Source organism: Scleropages formosus, chromosome 7, assembly GCF_900964775.1.
Source record: "Scleropages formosus chromosome 7, fSclFor1.1, whole genome shotgun sequence".
NCBI classification, from domain to species: Eukaryota; Metazoa; Chordata; class Actinopteri; order Osteoglossiformes; family Osteoglossidae; genus Scleropages; species Scleropages formosus.
This window is the reverse complement of record NC_041812.1, coordinates 8,345,844-8,361,716: the sequence shown is the minus strand read 5'-3', so window position 1 is coordinate 8,361,716 and position 15,873 is coordinate 8,345,844. Positions and strand designations below refer to the sequence as shown.

The 15,873-nt window shown below is 40.5% G+C and overlaps 3 protein-coding genes across 5 annotated transcripts; 2 read left to right on the top strand and 1 right to left on the bottom strand.

The window, feature by feature from the left end:
* Positions 1–80: 80 nt before the first annotated feature.
* LOC108937615 (retinol dehydrogenase 10-A-like) lies at positions 81–3,828 on the top strand. Of its 3 annotated transcripts, XM_018757636.2 has the most exons (7): positions 81–100; positions 475–703; positions 2,027–2,244; positions 2,406–2,504; positions 2,795–2,940; positions 3,129–3,260; positions 3,347–3,828. In XM_018757636.2, the coding sequence occupies exons 2-7, from the start codon at positions 493–495 to the stop codon at positions 3,480–3,482; spliced, it is 942 nt and encodes a 313-aa protein (XP_018613152.1). In that variant the 5' UTR covers positions 81–100; positions 475–492; the 3' UTR covers positions 3,483–3,828. The 3 variants fall into 3 exon arrangements, with proteins under 3 accessions (XP_018613152.1, XP_018613151.1, XP_018613153.1); XM_018757635.2 differs by lacking the exon at positions 81–100 and having other exon boundaries at positions 196–703; XM_018757637.1 differs by lacking the exons at positions 81–100; positions 3,347–3,828 and having other exon boundaries at positions 196–703; positions 3,043–3,254.
* A 2,286-nt stretch (positions 3,829–6,114) lies between these two features.
* On the bottom strand, positions 6,115–7,681 carry elocb (elongin C paralog b). Its single transcript, XM_018757683.2, has 4 exons — positions 7,610–7,681; positions 6,805–6,833; positions 6,507–6,650; positions 6,115–6,391 (listed from the first exon to the last, which is right to left on the bottom strand). Exons 2-4 carry the CDS (start codon positions 6,806–6,808, stop codon positions 6,201–6,203), a joined length of 339 nt encoding a protein of 112 aa, XP_018613199.1. The 5' UTR covers positions 6,809–6,833; positions 7,610–7,681; the 3' UTR covers positions 6,115–6,200.
* A 214-nt stretch (positions 7,682–7,895) lies between these two features.
* On the top strand, positions 7,896–10,356 carry tmem70 (transmembrane protein 70). Its single transcript, XM_018757684.1, has 3 exons — positions 7,896–8,192; positions 9,245–9,356; positions 9,658–10,356. The coding sequence occupies exons 1-3, from the start codon at positions 7,983–7,985 to the stop codon at positions 10,101–10,103; spliced, it is 768 nt and encodes a 255-aa protein (XP_018613200.1). The 5' UTR covers positions 7,896–7,982; the 3' UTR covers positions 10,104–10,356.
* The last annotated feature ends 5,517 nt before the right edge of the window (positions 10,357–15,873 follow it).

The following is a 15,873-nucleotide window of genomic DNA, read 5'->3' as shown; positions in this document are numbered from 1 at the left end:
GCACTTCAAAACATAATTAATTTAAAATGCCAGTAACAGTTATTTTAATATGGATTTAAAAGTTATTCTAAAAGAGTCCGCATCATCAAAATAACAGCAGGTTTGCATTTTTCATACCGATCTACTAAAGTGTATATGTAACAAATCTCATTTTGGCACGGGCACTACATTTAGTACCTAAAGGGGCCTTTTAGCGCCCCACGGTTCTGACGGGTTTAAGCACAAGAGTCGAGTGGAGATAGGAAACGTGATGGACGTCTGTTTGAGGCAACTGCATAGGACAATGTTTACAGTTATAATGTAAACTAAAGACCAGTTTGTTGAACCATGAGAATATTTTTCCCCGCTGGTTCATGGGCAGTAACTCGATGAGCAAGGTTAAGGACACAAGTGCCCGTGTGCCAGCAAAGACCCCCAATGATCATGTCCGATACCCTGAACATCGCCGCTGAGTTCCTCCTGCTTACTTTGAAGGTTTCCTGGGCTTTCGTGATGTCGGGATGGCGCTGGTTCGTGCGGCCCGGAGAGAAGAGGGTTGCTGGCCAGGTTTGTGTGGTGACCGGCGCAGGAGGAGGTCTCGGCCGCCTCTTTGCCGTGGAGTTCGCACGGCGACGGGCGGTGCTGGTCCTCTGGGACATTGACAGGCAGAAACTGGAGGAAACGGCTGACATCGTGTGCTGCGTCTGGGGAGATGCCGACGAGGGTGAGAAGTGTAAAACTAATGATATATAACTGCGTGATTGTATACTGGTACGGGAGGGTTTCGTCGACTCGCAGGTCTCGAACAGCCAAGTTAGCAGTGGACCAATGTGTCAGTGGTCTGCCACGCCGCACTTTTTTCTTATGCCACTTTAGTTACCCTAATTATAATCTGAAAGTCTCACGTTCCGTCAGGTTTGAAACGAGGTTAAAATGTGTTAAACTAAGTTCTGTACCTGTCCGGTACCACCTGAGCAGGTTCTGTATTGACGCCTGTTGTTGGGTTGATCAGCCAATCGGATTGTTCCGTGCTGTGACGTATGTGCGGTCAGACTGAGAGTCACACAGCCCGGGTGTGTTGGGGCTGAAGGTGAGCTTTGCTTTCTGATTTTGATGCCAAGACCATTTCCACCTGCATTTAAGGGACACAATAAACTTAATCCAGGACACGAGGTGGCATAGTGGGTAGAGGTGTGGCCTTCCAGTCAATCTAGATTCTGATACCTGCTGTTGTACCCTTCATCAAGGTACTGACCAGAGTTGATGTGGTAAAAGTGACCTTGCAGTATAAACAGGTAAATAATTGTAGGAAGACTGGTGTAAAGACCTTGCATGTCACCCTGAAGAAAGGACTCAAAGGAATGAACAATCCATTTCAGTTGCTCATCTTCTAAAGAACAAAACTGGGACTAGAAGTCTATTTGTGAAACCAAAGTCTCTATGCTACTAGGGCATAATTAATTAACTGTTAGTACAGCTGTCTTTTGATTATATCATGGTTTAGGTTTTGTGAAATCATTATATTGAGCTATAATATACAAAATGTAGTCTTGTAAAAATCTAACTACATTAAAATAAAATATTATTGAGTCTTTACTGTTTATTGTCAACTTATGGCCAGTTTCAAATTTCCTTATCCACACAATAAATAAAACCCAATAGAGGGTTATTTGTACATCAGAATCTGTAAAGCGCTGATATACTTTTAACAAGTGAACATGCATATTTTTTTAATTAACTTTCAGCTACTTTAAAGTGGAGTGTGTTTTAACTCCATCTCGTGCCCGGGTGTGTAAATACATCCGTAGTCTTGGAGTGTAAAAGGCTGGCTTTTGCTTTGCAGCATACCAAAATTCCAAAAATTAGGTAAAAGAGGAAAATGTGTGAATAAGTTTGTATGTTTCCGAAAATGTGTAAGTAATGTTCTGAACAAGACGGCCCTGTGTGTAATGCGTTAAGGCCATTTGTTTAAATGTGACCAGATGCCTGCTGGTCTGCACTCTTGAGTCCATAGTTGGCTGGAACATGTGACTTGGCTCTGTTGCAGATACTGTGGAGACTGAGGAGCCGCAGGTACACACTTATGTGTGCGATGTGAGCCAGCGAGAGAGTGTGTATGCCACAGCGGAAAGGGTACGGCGGGAAGTTGGCCGCATCGATGTGCTCGTGAACAGTGCTGGTGTTGTATCTGGTCGCCATCTCCTGGAGTGCCCTGATGAACTCATTGAGAGGACCATGATGGTCAACTGCCACGCCCACTTCTGGGTCAGTTCTTTACAGGCCCACCCATGTACTCTCCTCTCAGTGGTATCTGGTGGTAATAGTTTAGGTGATGGCAGTGCAACTGTGAACAACACACTGCTGACTCTGCTGGTGGTTGTAACTGTTACAGGGAGCTTTAAATCCTGCTTTTCTCCTGCTTGTAGACCACCAAAGCCTTCCTTCCCAAGATGCTGGAGGTGAACCACGGTCACATTGTGACAGTGGCGAGCTCCTTGGGCCTTTTCAGCACAGCTGGTATTGAGGTAAGGGGGGGTTAACAGAGAGCAGGATGGGGAATATTCCAACTGCTGGAGTACAGTTAAACTGGTGCTTTGGCTCACCCCTGTCTTGTTACAAGATGGGCAACACATGCCAGTTTATTAAAACTTGTAATATTTTTATGCTTTGGAAACCTGTTGACTTTTTTTTACAAGTGATTATATGTGCAGACACTACTGAAGTGCATGAATGTTTAATGCTACAGTACTGTCCAGAACATGTTATCTGCTGCTGGCGTTGGTAGAGTTCTGAAGGGTTTTTCTCCTTGTTGAAGGACTACTGTGCCAGCAAGTTTGGGGCAATTGGCTTCCATGAGTCCCTCAGTCATGAACTGAAGGCTGCTGAGAAACATGGCATTAAGATGACACTGGTATGTCCCTTCCTGGTGGAAAGGGGCATGTTCCAGGGCTGCCGGATACGGTGAGTCTTGGGTGCTGTCCTTCACCAATGTGGTACATGCGTCTGGTTCTTACAGCAAACTGATGATCCTTGGTTTGACAAGCTTTTCCATATGGTCCTCAGCAAGTGCTTGAAGGTGATCTACCAGTTGGCATATTGCCCTCAGTCATGCAGATGCCAAGTGCTTTGTGGTCCCCTGCTCTACACAGGAAGGAAGTGTCTCCCTTGCTGCCACCCCTGGAACCAGAGTATTGTGTGAAACAGGCCATGACGGCCATCCTGACAGAACAGCCCATGATCTGCACACCCCGCACCATGTACATTGTGACCTTCTTTAAGACGTAGGTTTGTTGAAAGGAAACCTTAAACCTCTGTTTGTACAGCAGCATGGTGACATAAGAAAAGCTAACTGGCCCTTATCCTGCAGAATCCTGCCTTTTGAAGCCATTGTGTCCATGTATCGCTTCCTGGGAGCAGACAAGTGCATGTACCCGTTCCTGGCCCATTGCAAGGAGGCTGTGAACAACAATGAGACAAAGAATGGGACGCAGACGGTGGCCTGACTGAATGGAAATATGTCATGTTCCTTTGGAAAATGATTGTACTTTGCACTAAATACATTTAAAAAAATGGTTTAATGTTGAGTGTTTACTGTTAACGCTACAGATGCGTGGGTGTTTTTGCACTGCTCCTTTCTCAGGGTGTTTGTTTTTTGCAGGGGAATATCATCTCATTGAGAGTGGGATGTTCACTGAGCTGGTTGGAGGGGTTTGCTGCTCAGTGGACATTCGGGTGTCCAACAGTAATCATGTAGAGAGATATCCACTTCTGTACCTACAGACTGAGATGTGTGCTTAATTCTGTGTAACTGCAGATCCACAGCAATAAAAAGGTTAATACTTTATGGTGTATGAAGTGACTAAATGCTCATTCCCCCCTCCCTCACCCACTTCCGGGTATAACCAGGACCTGTTCTCTTCTGGAAGAGATTTTAAAGCAGGACTTTTTCTCCTAATTCTGCTTTGGATTCATGTCACAGATCTTTTTTCTTGAGCTACTGTTGTAGTGTTTTAATCTTTGAAGACTGCATCCCCAATCCTTCCTTTGTATAATTAAAGGTTTTTTATGGAATACACACACACACGCACGCATTTTCAGAACTGCTTGTCCCATACGGGGTCACGGGGAACCGGAGCCTACCCGGTAACACAGGGCGTAAGGCCGGATGGGGAGGGGACACACCCAGGACGGGACGCCAGTCCATCGCGAGGCACCCCAAGCGGGACTCGAACCCCAGACGCACTGGAGAGCAGGACCGTGGTCCAACCCACTGTGCCACCGCCCCCCCCCTTTTTATGGAATAGCTGATGCTAATTTCATAAACTATAATTAAGTAGCATTTTCACTAGTACAGTAGAATTAACATGGAGCCAGTATATTGTGGATATGTAACTGTGATGCAGCAGGAGGCCATTGATCAAATCAGGTCTGGTCTCCCTGTATCATCTTGAATGAAACATTCAATATAGATCTCCCACTGACATCACTGAAAATAAATCAGGTATTTTCCTGGAAAAGTGGTCATGAAATATGACCCATATCCACAGCTGCATAGGAAAGTAAATATTACATTGCCCTTCCTACACAACCACTGGGTTTCATAAAATGAGTACATTAAGGCAGGGGTCCCCCAACGCCCAGTCCGGACCGCACAGCAGGAGGTGAGTGGCAGGCGAGCGAGCGAAGCTTCATCTGTATTTACAGCTGCTCCCCCTTGCTCGCACTACCGCCTGAGCTCCCCCTCCTGTCAGATCAGCGGTGGCATTAGATTCTCATAGGAGCGTGAACCCTACTGTGAACTGCGCATGCAAAGGATCTAGGTTGCGCGCTCCTTATGAGAATCTAATGCCTGATGATCTGAGGTGGAGTTGAGACGGTGATGCTAGCACTGGGGAGTGGCTACAAATACAGATTAACATTAGCAGAGAGGTTTGACTGCACAGGGACCATAATAAATCAATTGCTTGGAGACTCATATCAAAACCCTATCAGTGAGTAGCAAGTGACAATTAAGCTGCATCTGGTGGCAGGCTTTATAGTGGCAAGTGAGTTGATGTACTTCAATTGTACAGCTGCATCTGGTGGCAGGCTTTAAGTCAGAATCCGACACTTATTTTAGTCCGGGCGTGACCCGCCCCTTATTTTAATTTACTACTTCCGTCCACGCCTCTTTCCCGCACTGCGCACTTGTCTCACTCACAGTTTTTGTAAGCCCACAAGCTAACCCTAGCCAAAATGAGTAAAAAACAAATGTCACTGGAGAGCTTCTTTGAAAAGGGAGAAAGACCCAATGATGAAACAGCAGAAGACTAAGACTGCCAACAAAAAGGAAGCTGCATTTAAAAGAAAATACCAAGAGTCCTACTCAAATTACAGGTTCATTGCAACAGGTGATTCACATTTTGGGACCATCTACTTGCAGAAAAACATGCTCAGGGCTCCCCCTGATTCTGCATTATGGTAAGTTGTTGCATAATTATTTCATTATATATTACAATGTAAAATGCCAGTAACCTGAAACCATTCCCCCCTGTGGAAAAATTGTCTTCCACAAAACCGGTCCCTGGTGCCAAAAAGGTTGGGGACTGCTGCATTAAGGGGTGTAAATTTCTAAAAGTAACCATATCCCAAATTGGGAGAATCATTCAAACAAATGACCTCCAAAACAAGGGGAAAAAATATAAAAGACTAATTTATAGAAATTGAGCACAGAAGCCATGCCAGAAAACTGGATTCTAAGTTAGTGGGAAAAAAAATGTTTTTTATATATATATATATATATATATATATATATATATATATATATATATATATATATATATATATATATATATATATATATATATATATATATATATATATACACACACACACACACACACACACACACACAACCAAGCTAGAATTAACCCATGATAACTAGAACCATACTAAGAGTTTCCTTTAACCATATTAAAACCAAACATATGCAGTGAACAAAAACAAAGATGAAGCCAGATTAATTTATTATGGGATCTAATCATCCCACATCAAGAAAGCAAACACTGTAGTGGGATCAGTTATTGTGCAGCGCAGCAAAAAAAAAAAAAAAAAAAAAAAAAAAAAAAAAAGAAAAAAAAGTATACAGCAGGAGCCACCAAAATATAATTTTAATGGCAAAAATTTAAAGGACTCTTTAAAAAAAAAAAAAAAAAAAGTTCCTGAAAATGTACAGCATACATCTAACAGTCAAGGAAGTTGGCAGCCATGAGGAGCTCAAGGGCAATCTCAGGGGCAATGGGGAACTCGGGGATTTCTGTGGAGCTGTTGGTGTAGCGCACCTTGTAGGTGAAGTACATGCACACCTTCGACAGGACGTGAGATGGGATCTCTCGAAAGTTCACTTCATTTGTTTCGTTTTCAGCAAACTGGCCTGAAAGGGAAGGGGAGGGGAAAAAAAAAAAAAAAAAAAAAAGGCCTTTAATTACCAAAGATGGGTGTAAAAACAGATAAATGATCAGCTATCTGTACAAGGGGCCCCTGCTTACCTGGACCACTCAACATGGCTTTGATTGTTCCAGAAGTCAATGCATGCTCCCTCTTCACAATGAACTCATGGCCATCTGAGGAGATAAGCTTCACATACATGGCATCAGGGCCTTCACAGCCACCATATGTCTTTTCCTCACCATCTGAAAGATACAAAGTTCTTCACATCACACTAAATCACCATCAGTACTGCAGTATAAGTCTACATTTGAGCAAAGCTACAATTCTCAGGCAAACATAAGTAGTTTTTTTTTTTTTTTTTTTTTTAAATGTCTAAGGAATTGTAGTCATACCAACCCATGGTTCCTTTGAATGATGTTTCTGCCCTGAAAAATAAAGAAGCAGCATTTAAAAAAAAAACACACCACACATGAATGCACTCTAAATTCTACCCAGTACTAACAATATCAGGGATATTTGTACAGAGGGCCGATTCACTGAAAAGGCTAAGTTGGAAACTGAGACAAAGATGTGATCAAATAATGCTACTCTCTCACTGCCAGCAGTTTGTTATATTAAAACTGTTTTTCTTCACAGGGAATTCAGTGTAAACTGAGTTCTTAGTTAAGAAAAATGATAAATCCTGAAGTTTTATTACACTTAACTATTTCTGCATCATTTCTTTGATTTAATTACATTGACACCCCAGAGGTGGTTTCCTATCCACTCACTTGTCACGTTTTTATGGGGAAATAGACAAAGTAAAAACAGATTTAAATCCTCCACTGATACTGTAGTATATGACAAGTACAGTTCTGTATATTACACAAAACACTGAGTACCAAATTAAAAAAATAAAATAAATAATAATAATAATAATAATAATAATAATAATAATTAACTTAATGTTACAAACAAAGCCAAAGGAGTAGCAGTTTTATTAAAAAAAGATAAACAATTTTTTCATGCTCTGCGACTGCCGAGAACCAGCGAGGCCCGAGACGATCATCATGCCGCATGTATATATATATCCTGAACTCATACAGAATAAACCAGTTAACTAAATTACTACAAAACACCACTATTAACACCGAGTAGTTTAGTGAGAAAATAAATCAGAAATAAGGTATAACTTCTAAAGACTTCAATCAAACAAACTCACCAACAACAGGCTCCCACTTTCCCTTCAGCCACCAAGAAGCTGCCGGAAACGACAGGAAGCTGCCGGAAGCTGTTCAAATACGGTCCGGCGCCTTTTTTTGCACGTTAATGAAACAACAACCGCTTTTGCACTGTATAATAATAATAATAATAATAATAATAATAATAATAATAATAATAGCATGACTCTTAATCAAAGAGTACTATCAAACAAGCGGAATTATAACGTTTCTCCATTGAAATCAGTCGGAAGGTGATATTAGTGCACACAATGCTTACGTGTTTCCGGTGTCGTCACCTGCCTGAAGTCATGTTACTTGACCTGAGACAACAGCGAGCGGTTTTACTTTAATTTTACTAACTTATCCTTTAATATGAAAATGCTGAGTTTACATGTACTCCGCTGCGTGCAGCCATACCGTGTAAGTCCGCAGTTGGGTACTCGGTGGTGCCTTGCACGAGTGGTACAGCCGTCAGTCGTCAGGTGCCTCAGGACGTCTAGCTCTGCTGCTGTTAGGAAAGATAAAATGCAGGTTCTTAAAGGCACCAGGTGGGCAGTGCTGTGCAAAGAAGGAATTAATAACGTAAGTGTACTTCATTTGCCTCAGTAGATATTTATTATTGTACTTCACGTTAATGAATTTCACACGCACAATTTTACTTTATAAAATCGCACATGTTAAAAAATGGCATCACACACGTCATCATGCCATGGTTGTTTCACATGACACATTGATTAGTATTATTTTACTATTTATTAATTGTCTTCTATTAGATTTAGTTTATCTCTTCTCTTTAATCCTTTCTCCACTGTGACAACGTTAGGTTTGTACTCTAAGCTACTTACAATGGTTTACCCACTAGCTGGGTGATTTTCACTGTATCAGTTCAGGTAAGTTACCTTTGTAGGAGTGGAGATTTGAATCTGAGCCCTTTACAGCAAGACAACATCTGTAACAATTATGCCACCTGCTGCCCTACTATTATTGTCCTGTTGTACAGTTTCACAGACGTCTGATTTTAGAACATGTTGTTCTCCAGTCTTTTATAAGTTCACCCTCTCGGAGCCGATCCCAGAGAAAATGACATGTGGTCTAAGCACTAGACACCAGGTAGTCACAGGATACATATAGAGAGAGACAGCAGAAGAAATGATTTTGTGCTAGGAATTTGCACATGAAAACACAACCCAGCAGACTGAAACCTGTAACACTAGATGTGTGAGGTGACTGTGAGTTGCCCTTTTCAGGCCTGAATAACATCACTGCTGATAATGTTAATTTGGAAATATATTAATTTTATCACTAGTTTAAGCAATTGAGTGCTTGACCCACTGAAAACTCGTGAATTTGCCTCCTAGGGTGAGGACCGATAGTCACTTTTCTGAGCTTCACATTTGTCCAACCCAAAGTTGCAACTTTTAACATGTTACACAAGTGGTAATCAAATATTAAATAGAATTTACTAATTTCTGTTCCTCTGTTGCCTCTTAAATTCTTTGCAGTAAGTACTGTGACCAGTTTTTTTTTTTTTTTTTGCAAAGTACAGTGCGTATACATCTTGTCAATTGAATGAGTGAAATGAAAGTTCATACTTCTGTTCCCTGAACTCATGGAAGCTCTTCTGTCGTAAACAGGTTCCACTGAGTTCTGTCCCAAACAGATGGCAGCGCTTTTGTTCATCTTCTGCCAGGAGCTCTACTGAAGGAGAGCTAATCTACACAGGGAACCTTGGAAAGGCTGTACTTGGTATGTTTGGGTCCTGCCACTTTATCCATGTTGGTGTTTGAGAACTGCTGAACTTAATAGGAAGTGCTGAGTGAATCAGGAAGTGTGAGTTCTGAGAGAGACAGGAGTAATCTAAATACAGCAGTTCCCCAATATAAGTGAGTGTGTGAGTGTGCCAGAATGGGCAAAGAGAGGTAGACAGGAACTTGTGAGTTGTCCAGGAAGGAGTTCTTCAGAAGAAGATATTTATGAGTACATCGGAGAAAAGAATTTGGCAGGGTATCTTGGAAGTTCACACTTTTATTGATCTTTCTTTGTTTAGGGGTGAAGTTTTTCTCCTACTCCAGCAGCATTTTCAGCATCTGTGTGACTCCATACCTCCTTCTCAAAACAGGCCTTGGCTTGCATAGCTTGGCCCTGCAGGTAGCCATCTTAAGTTTCCTGGGCTTCTTTACCTTTCTGACCCCTGTTCTCCTCCACATGATCACTAAGGGTTATGTGGTGCGTCTGTATTACAACAAGGGCACTGACACATATGCAGCTGTAACCTACAGTGCACTTCTAGTGGAGAAGGTCACTATGTTTCATCAGCGGGATGTGAAGGTACCTGATGTGAGCAAGATGTTCACTACCTTCTATGCTAAGGGGAAGTCCATGCTGGTGAATCCCATGATGTTTCCACTGCCTCATGATTACAACCACCTTATGGGATATGACCAACCATTCACATTTGATGCTGATGAGATCAAAAAACAGGACAGCAATTGATAACATCAAAGGTCTTTCTTACACAATGTGTACATTTATGTGAATATTTTTTTATATGTCTAGTCAAACAAATAAATCATATTCTTGGAGAGTCTGTAACTCAGCTAATATTCAGAATCCCAGGTTGCTTTGTTTTTGATTTTATAGCTTAGTTATAAAGCAGTGATCCCAATAAAATGCTGTTTATATATATGTATATAGTTATATGCAGAGATCTGTTTGACTGCTAATGAAAACATAATAAAGGTAAAGTTTTCAGTCTTCATTTGAATATGTATTCAAACTGTCTGTAATAAAGTTATAATACTGTACCTGTCTCACAACCAAAATATCTTTCAATAAGATGAATAATTTTTATCTAATTCAGTGTTAGTACCTTGATCAAGGGCACTAAAGCACTTTCAGATTGCAAGTCAGTGATCCTAAGCGCTACACCATCTGCTGCCTGCTGCCCATATAAAGAAGAAACCAATAGCTTATTAAGGTGCCTTGGAATTCTGCATCGGTGGGAAATTTCACAGTCTAGATTTTTTACAGCTTGTGCTCCATAAGCTATGGATGAGCAGCTGTGGTACTATTGCTTTGGAACAATGAGCACTTTAGGTTTGACTCCTTGTCATGCCATGCTCTGGTGGTGAAAACATATGTGAAAGATTTTTACCCTTTTTGCTTGTACAAATGTGTCTTACTTTTAAAACAGCTGAGAGCGCACCAGAAGTATCCTATAAAGATATACTGGAATAGGGTAGATTCTGTGGATTATCTTAAAATTTTGTTCCTGAATAAGAGAAGAAAACTACAGAAAATGAAAACTTTGGACCATAAGTAAAGGTCACTCTGACATGTCTCCCTCAATGCTACTTTGATAGGTGGCACGGTGGCACAGCGAGTAGCACTGCTGTCTCACAGTGCCTGTGGGGTATGAGAGGACATGGGTTCAATCTCTGCTCAGTCAGTGTAAAGTTTGCATGTTCTCCCTGTGTCTGTGTGGCTTTGCTCTGGTTTCCTCCCACAGTCCAAAGACATGCTGTTCAGGTACATCTATAGTGTGTGAATGACAGAGAGTGTGTTCCAGTGATGTATGGATTAGTGACCCATTGTAAGTAGTGTATCTAGCAGTGTAAGTCACCTTGGTGAATAAGGTATGTGGTCTGATAACACTATGTAGAGTTTGTTGGAAGTCGCTTTGGAGAAAAGTGTCTGCTAAATAATGTGAATCTAATGTGTCATAAGAACAGGTAACGGTTTAAAGTATACTGTTCGTATCACCTGAAACTGCTCAGATAGATGAGCTGTTTTTCCACTTTATTCAACTCTGATCATAGGTGTTTTCTGAGCTAGAGTGAAACATCTTAATTGTAAATATTTACAGGAATCAACATTAGATGGACTGATTTTCTTTTTTTTTTTTTTTTTTTTTGGAAGATGCCCACCACCCCTTTTGACATCCATTCTGGGAGCCCAGTATGTTAAAGGGTCAAAGGGAGATCTGGGATAAAGTCAGTGGAAGACTAATGATAATCCAGTTTAAATTCCTATGAATTTCTTAACTTCCCACTAAACTAGTACAGTCTTCAATAAAACTAAATTCTTGGGTAAATGCAGAATTTTATGGAATTTCTGAAACAGAAAAAAGTCTTTGGTAGTAAGAAAATAATTTCATGCCAACCCACTATGCGCCTAACCTGGAACCAACTAATCCTGCATTTACCATAATAAAATTACATATTTCATAAATAAACCCTGTCTGTTTGTGTGCCGAAAGTTTAATTCAGCAGTTCTTCTTTTTCCTGACAAATTTGGATACAATTTGTCTATTAAACTGAGTGGACAAATAGCATGGAAAATTTAATTTTGCCCTTTGCACCAGTTTCAGTTTGTCTTGATTAGTAACTTTTTATGTTGTTGCTTTAAGTGATTTACTTATATTTTTATGCTTTTTGCTCAGGCTTTTCTCTGTAAGAAGCTTGAGCAATAAGATGTTCATGAAACTGGTGATACTGATGCAGTCTTGCATTTGAAAGGTTAGGAACACTAATTAAGCAAAGTGTTAAAAGTAAAACACAATAAACATAACAGTAACATTTTTGTGATATGTTTATCATTTATGTATAAAATTAAATGTGCAAGATAAAATGTTTATTAGCTCAAGTTTTATTGTCCTTTACTAATACAAAACAGCTATGAATTATGACATGCTGAAATATGACAGGATTTTTTTCTTTTTTCTGTAAATACTTTTTTGGCACACAAATACAGTCAACATGTTGAAAATCAGTGGGTGGGAAGTTGGCCTTTTTGAATTTCACTCTGATGGGCTTTACTTTCCCACAAGAGACCTCAGTTAATGTGCCAGAGAGACTGGGGACATTCCACACAGATGTCAAGCTGCACCATGAGTCAAGTTATTGACTCCAGCGGTTGGTCATCACTGCATGACAATGAAATTGACTGCCTTTTCATTATGTCACAATTTATTCTGTGCTTTCTTATGTTCATGTGCTGCCTTTTCCAACATGTAAAAAACAATGTTACTGATAATTTTAAAGTTATGAATATGGTTGTGTCATCTGAAGGTGAGCAAGTCCCAGGTGTGGACCCATTTATTTTTAACTATAAGCATAACTCTAAAACTAACCTTGGAGAAGGTATTTAACCTGCAAAATTGTAAGCATCTTTCCATAATGCATCAGTCAAACAGCAAAGTAGTAATGCATACCTATACATGTATTGTACTACTTTTTTAAAAGAGTTAAAACTGGAGACCTACTCACAACCTGAAATGTCCTCATCGTTTGCAGACAATGTGCAAAATAGGTTTGACGGTAATAACTAATTCTGATGTTAAAAATGAGTGGTGTGCTATTTATCTTAACTTAAATTTCCTTAGAAATTGTGCACTATTCTTTCATCTGCTATCAGCACTTTTAAAACACAATTTGCTGTCCAGAATGTAACACAAGAAGCACATTTTAGTGACAGGCATGCAAATTTATATCAACAACAGTGATGACAACTTGGCGGAGAATATGGGGTATACATTAGTGAATGCCTTCATAGTTACTTAAACATTGACACAGGCAGTCGGGCTTTTTGCCAAGTTTGTTCATACCTCTGAAAGTTTATAAGTCAAGAATTTACCCTGTAACATTTATTCATTTAACTGACACTTTCCTCCAAAGAAACTTACAGTGTTAAAGTACTTCCAATTATTTATCCATTTATGGTAGTTGTACTGGAGCAACTTCATGGTAAGTACCTTGCTCAATGGTACTACAGATGGAGGTGGGCTTCAGACCTGCAACCTTTGGGACTAAAGACAGCAGCTTTAACCACTATGCTACCAGCTTCCCCTATAAACAAAAAAGTGGTTCATCTGAGTTTAAAATACTGCTGTTGTAAATAAATGGAAGGTCACTGGGATGCTGCCACGTGGGTGCAGTGTTTACTAAATTACTCACCTCTACTCCTGACAGTGCAAGGTTTCCACTTTCACTCTTGGAAATAAACTTGCCAACAAACAAAATACAAATACTGCATGATGGCGTGCAGTGGATTAGTTTCTACAAGATGCTTTATGTGCGCAATATGTAGGAAGGAATGTTCGGAACTCTCCAGCTCTAGATCATTGTGGGAAACTGGGGCCCCAAGCCCTAAGACTGTGACGGTGGCATCTCCAAAAGCCAGTAAATTGCAAGTAAGTTGTTCATACAAAATGTAAGAAAACCAGCTTATATTAAGTGGTTTTTGAGCATATGCAGTATTACAGATGTTTTCCAGTCAAAAAAGGCAAACTGCTCTTTGGACCCAAGGATCTGGGAAGTACCATCAGCATTAAGATCAGCATCCATCTGTCCTTGTGTGGCTTTACTTCAGCCACACATCCTTGACATCGACGATTACTCCTCAAGAATGAACTCTCTTTAACTTTGTGCCAGGTAAACTACTTGTAGTCCTTCCAAATGTTACTAATCTCAATGTATTATTATTATCATTTAGTATCTCCTTCCAGGTCTGGCTGCTCCAGTGATAGGTTTCTCCATGCACATGACATTATGTTGCATATAACTATGTTCAAAGGGTCATCCAGGGTGGAGCCGGGGGGTGTGGGCGGAGCTTGCAGCATGGGTGGCGAGGGCTCTTTGGCGGAGAGATAGCTGGGACTGACAAGGAAAGGCAGGTGCTGAAGGACTAAGTGATCCCAGTGTGCCTGCTGACCTTACAGGTCTGTCAATCATCTGCATAGACTAGGGTTTGCTGAGGTTCTCTGCTGGTACGCAGAAAACAGTCAAGGACATTTCTTATCTCAGAATGCTTCCACACACAGAGGTGTCAGTAGAACACATCCCACTTAAACCACTTCCCACGTAAATGTCTCAGTCAGACATGCTGATGTTTCTCACATCTGGACATCTCCACTGGCTACCAGGAGATGCACGAGGGGAGGGGTTCACAGTGAGGAGGAATCTCGCACTGTTATTTCACCCCAGACGAACTGTCAGTCAATGACTCTGCTGCCTCCTGTGAAATGACTGTGTCAGAACAGAACAAGCTCTGCGTGCTGAGCAGGTATGTGGATGTGCAGATATCAGGAGTGTTAGGAGTGAGCAGATGTGATTCATTGAGTTTCCAGTAAGGCATCTAAAAAAAGCGACATAAAGCTAACATATATAAGGCTTCAAGCCCTATTTAAGGTTGAGAGGTATTGCATTGCTGGGGGTATGCTAGCATGGAGGCTAGTTTGTGGTGCAGTGGGCGTGGCCAGGCTCAGGCCAGGCCTAATTTTAGGAGCGCAATAGAGGATGCCTCAAGGCATTCCCAGGATTGCAGATGGAACTGAGATGAATATAATGATGATAAATGTATTGATAAGAATTTATTCTAAACAACAAACAACTCTTTAAAATAAGTATTGGCAGGTTTTGTTAGTACTAGTGACTGAATGTTTGAATAGTTTCACTGATGAGGGTGAACAGAAACAAGAAAAAGATGGCGCCTGGTGAAGTTTTTCCTTTATTGTTCATGGAAAGAGATTTTTAGAAATGTAACAATCAGCTTCTGGGAAACTTTGGTTATCAAAACTTCTAAATTTTTGTTTCAACAGCACAATTTTAAGGACACCTTTTTCAGTCCAAATGTTTAGGGTTTATCTGTCCAAAATGGAACATATAATTACAAACTAGTTTTATAGTCAAAATAATTGTACTGTACATTACCCAATTACAAACAAGATAGCTGAAAAGTTAAAATACAACAGTGCATATTTTAGAAAAATACCAAAACATTCTGGATGCTCTGTAAAAATGCTGTATAAATTGCACATAATTTAAGTATAAACAGCACAACATGTCCTGTTACTTAAAAAAAAAAAAAAACAGCAGCCCATAGACTTTTGCACTCAATTACTACAGAAATTTTTGTGTGAAATTGGTGGAAAGAAATTTCAAGAAATGAGCAAACAGGAAACCCACAGCTTTATACAGCCATGTAAAGAAAACATCTGAAATGATGAAATTTCACATTAGGTCTGATGGCAGTAATTTCTTTTTCCACTTTCAACTTTCTCACAGCACTTATGATATCTGAACAGACTTTGGCTAAAACGCACGCACACACACACACACACACACACACACACACACACACACACACACACACACACACACACATTCCTGCACTGACAGGCCCACCTGCTGATGGCTACATGTTGCACGCTACATTCACAAAGGTAGATATCTCCTGGCACATGTCCACAACACCTCAGCTTAGT

What these genes read in the sequence shown, in the direction of transcription:
- LOC108937615 (XM_018757635.2), top strand. Translation starts at nt 418, where the DNA reads ATGATCATGTCCGATACCCTGAACATCGCCGCTGAGTTCCTCCTGCTT. An exon ending in ACTGCCACGCCCACTTCTGG is followed by an intron (nt 2,245 to 2,405) that starts GTCAGTTCTTTA and finishes TCCTGCTTGTAG; the next exon opens with ACCACCAAAGCCTTCCTTCC. An exon ending in TTCCAGGGCTGCCGGATACG is followed by an intron (nt 2,941 to 3,128) that starts GTGAGTCTTGGG and finishes TGCTCTACACAG; the next exon opens with GAAGGAAGTGTCTCCCTTGC.
- elocb (XM_018757683.2), bottom strand. An exon ending in AGCCATGTTGAGTGGTCCAG is followed by an intron (nt 6,392 to 6,506) that starts GTAAGCAGGGGC and finishes CTTCCCTTTCAG; the next exon opens with GCCAGTTTGCTGAAAACGAA.
- tmem70 (XM_018757684.1), top strand. Translation starts at nt 7,983, where the DNA reads ATGAAAATGCTGAGTTTACATGTACTCCGCTGCGTGCAGCCATACCGT. An exon ending in GCAAAGAAGGAATTAATAAC is followed by an intron (nt 8,193 to 9,244) that starts GTAAGTGTACTT and finishes TGTCGTAAACAG; the next exon opens with GTTCCACTGAGTTCTGTCCC. An exon ending in CCTTGGAAAGGCTGTACTTG is followed by an intron (nt 9,357 to 9,657) that starts GTATGTTTGGGT and finishes TTCTTTGTTTAG; the next exon opens with GGGTGAAGTTTTTCTCCTAC.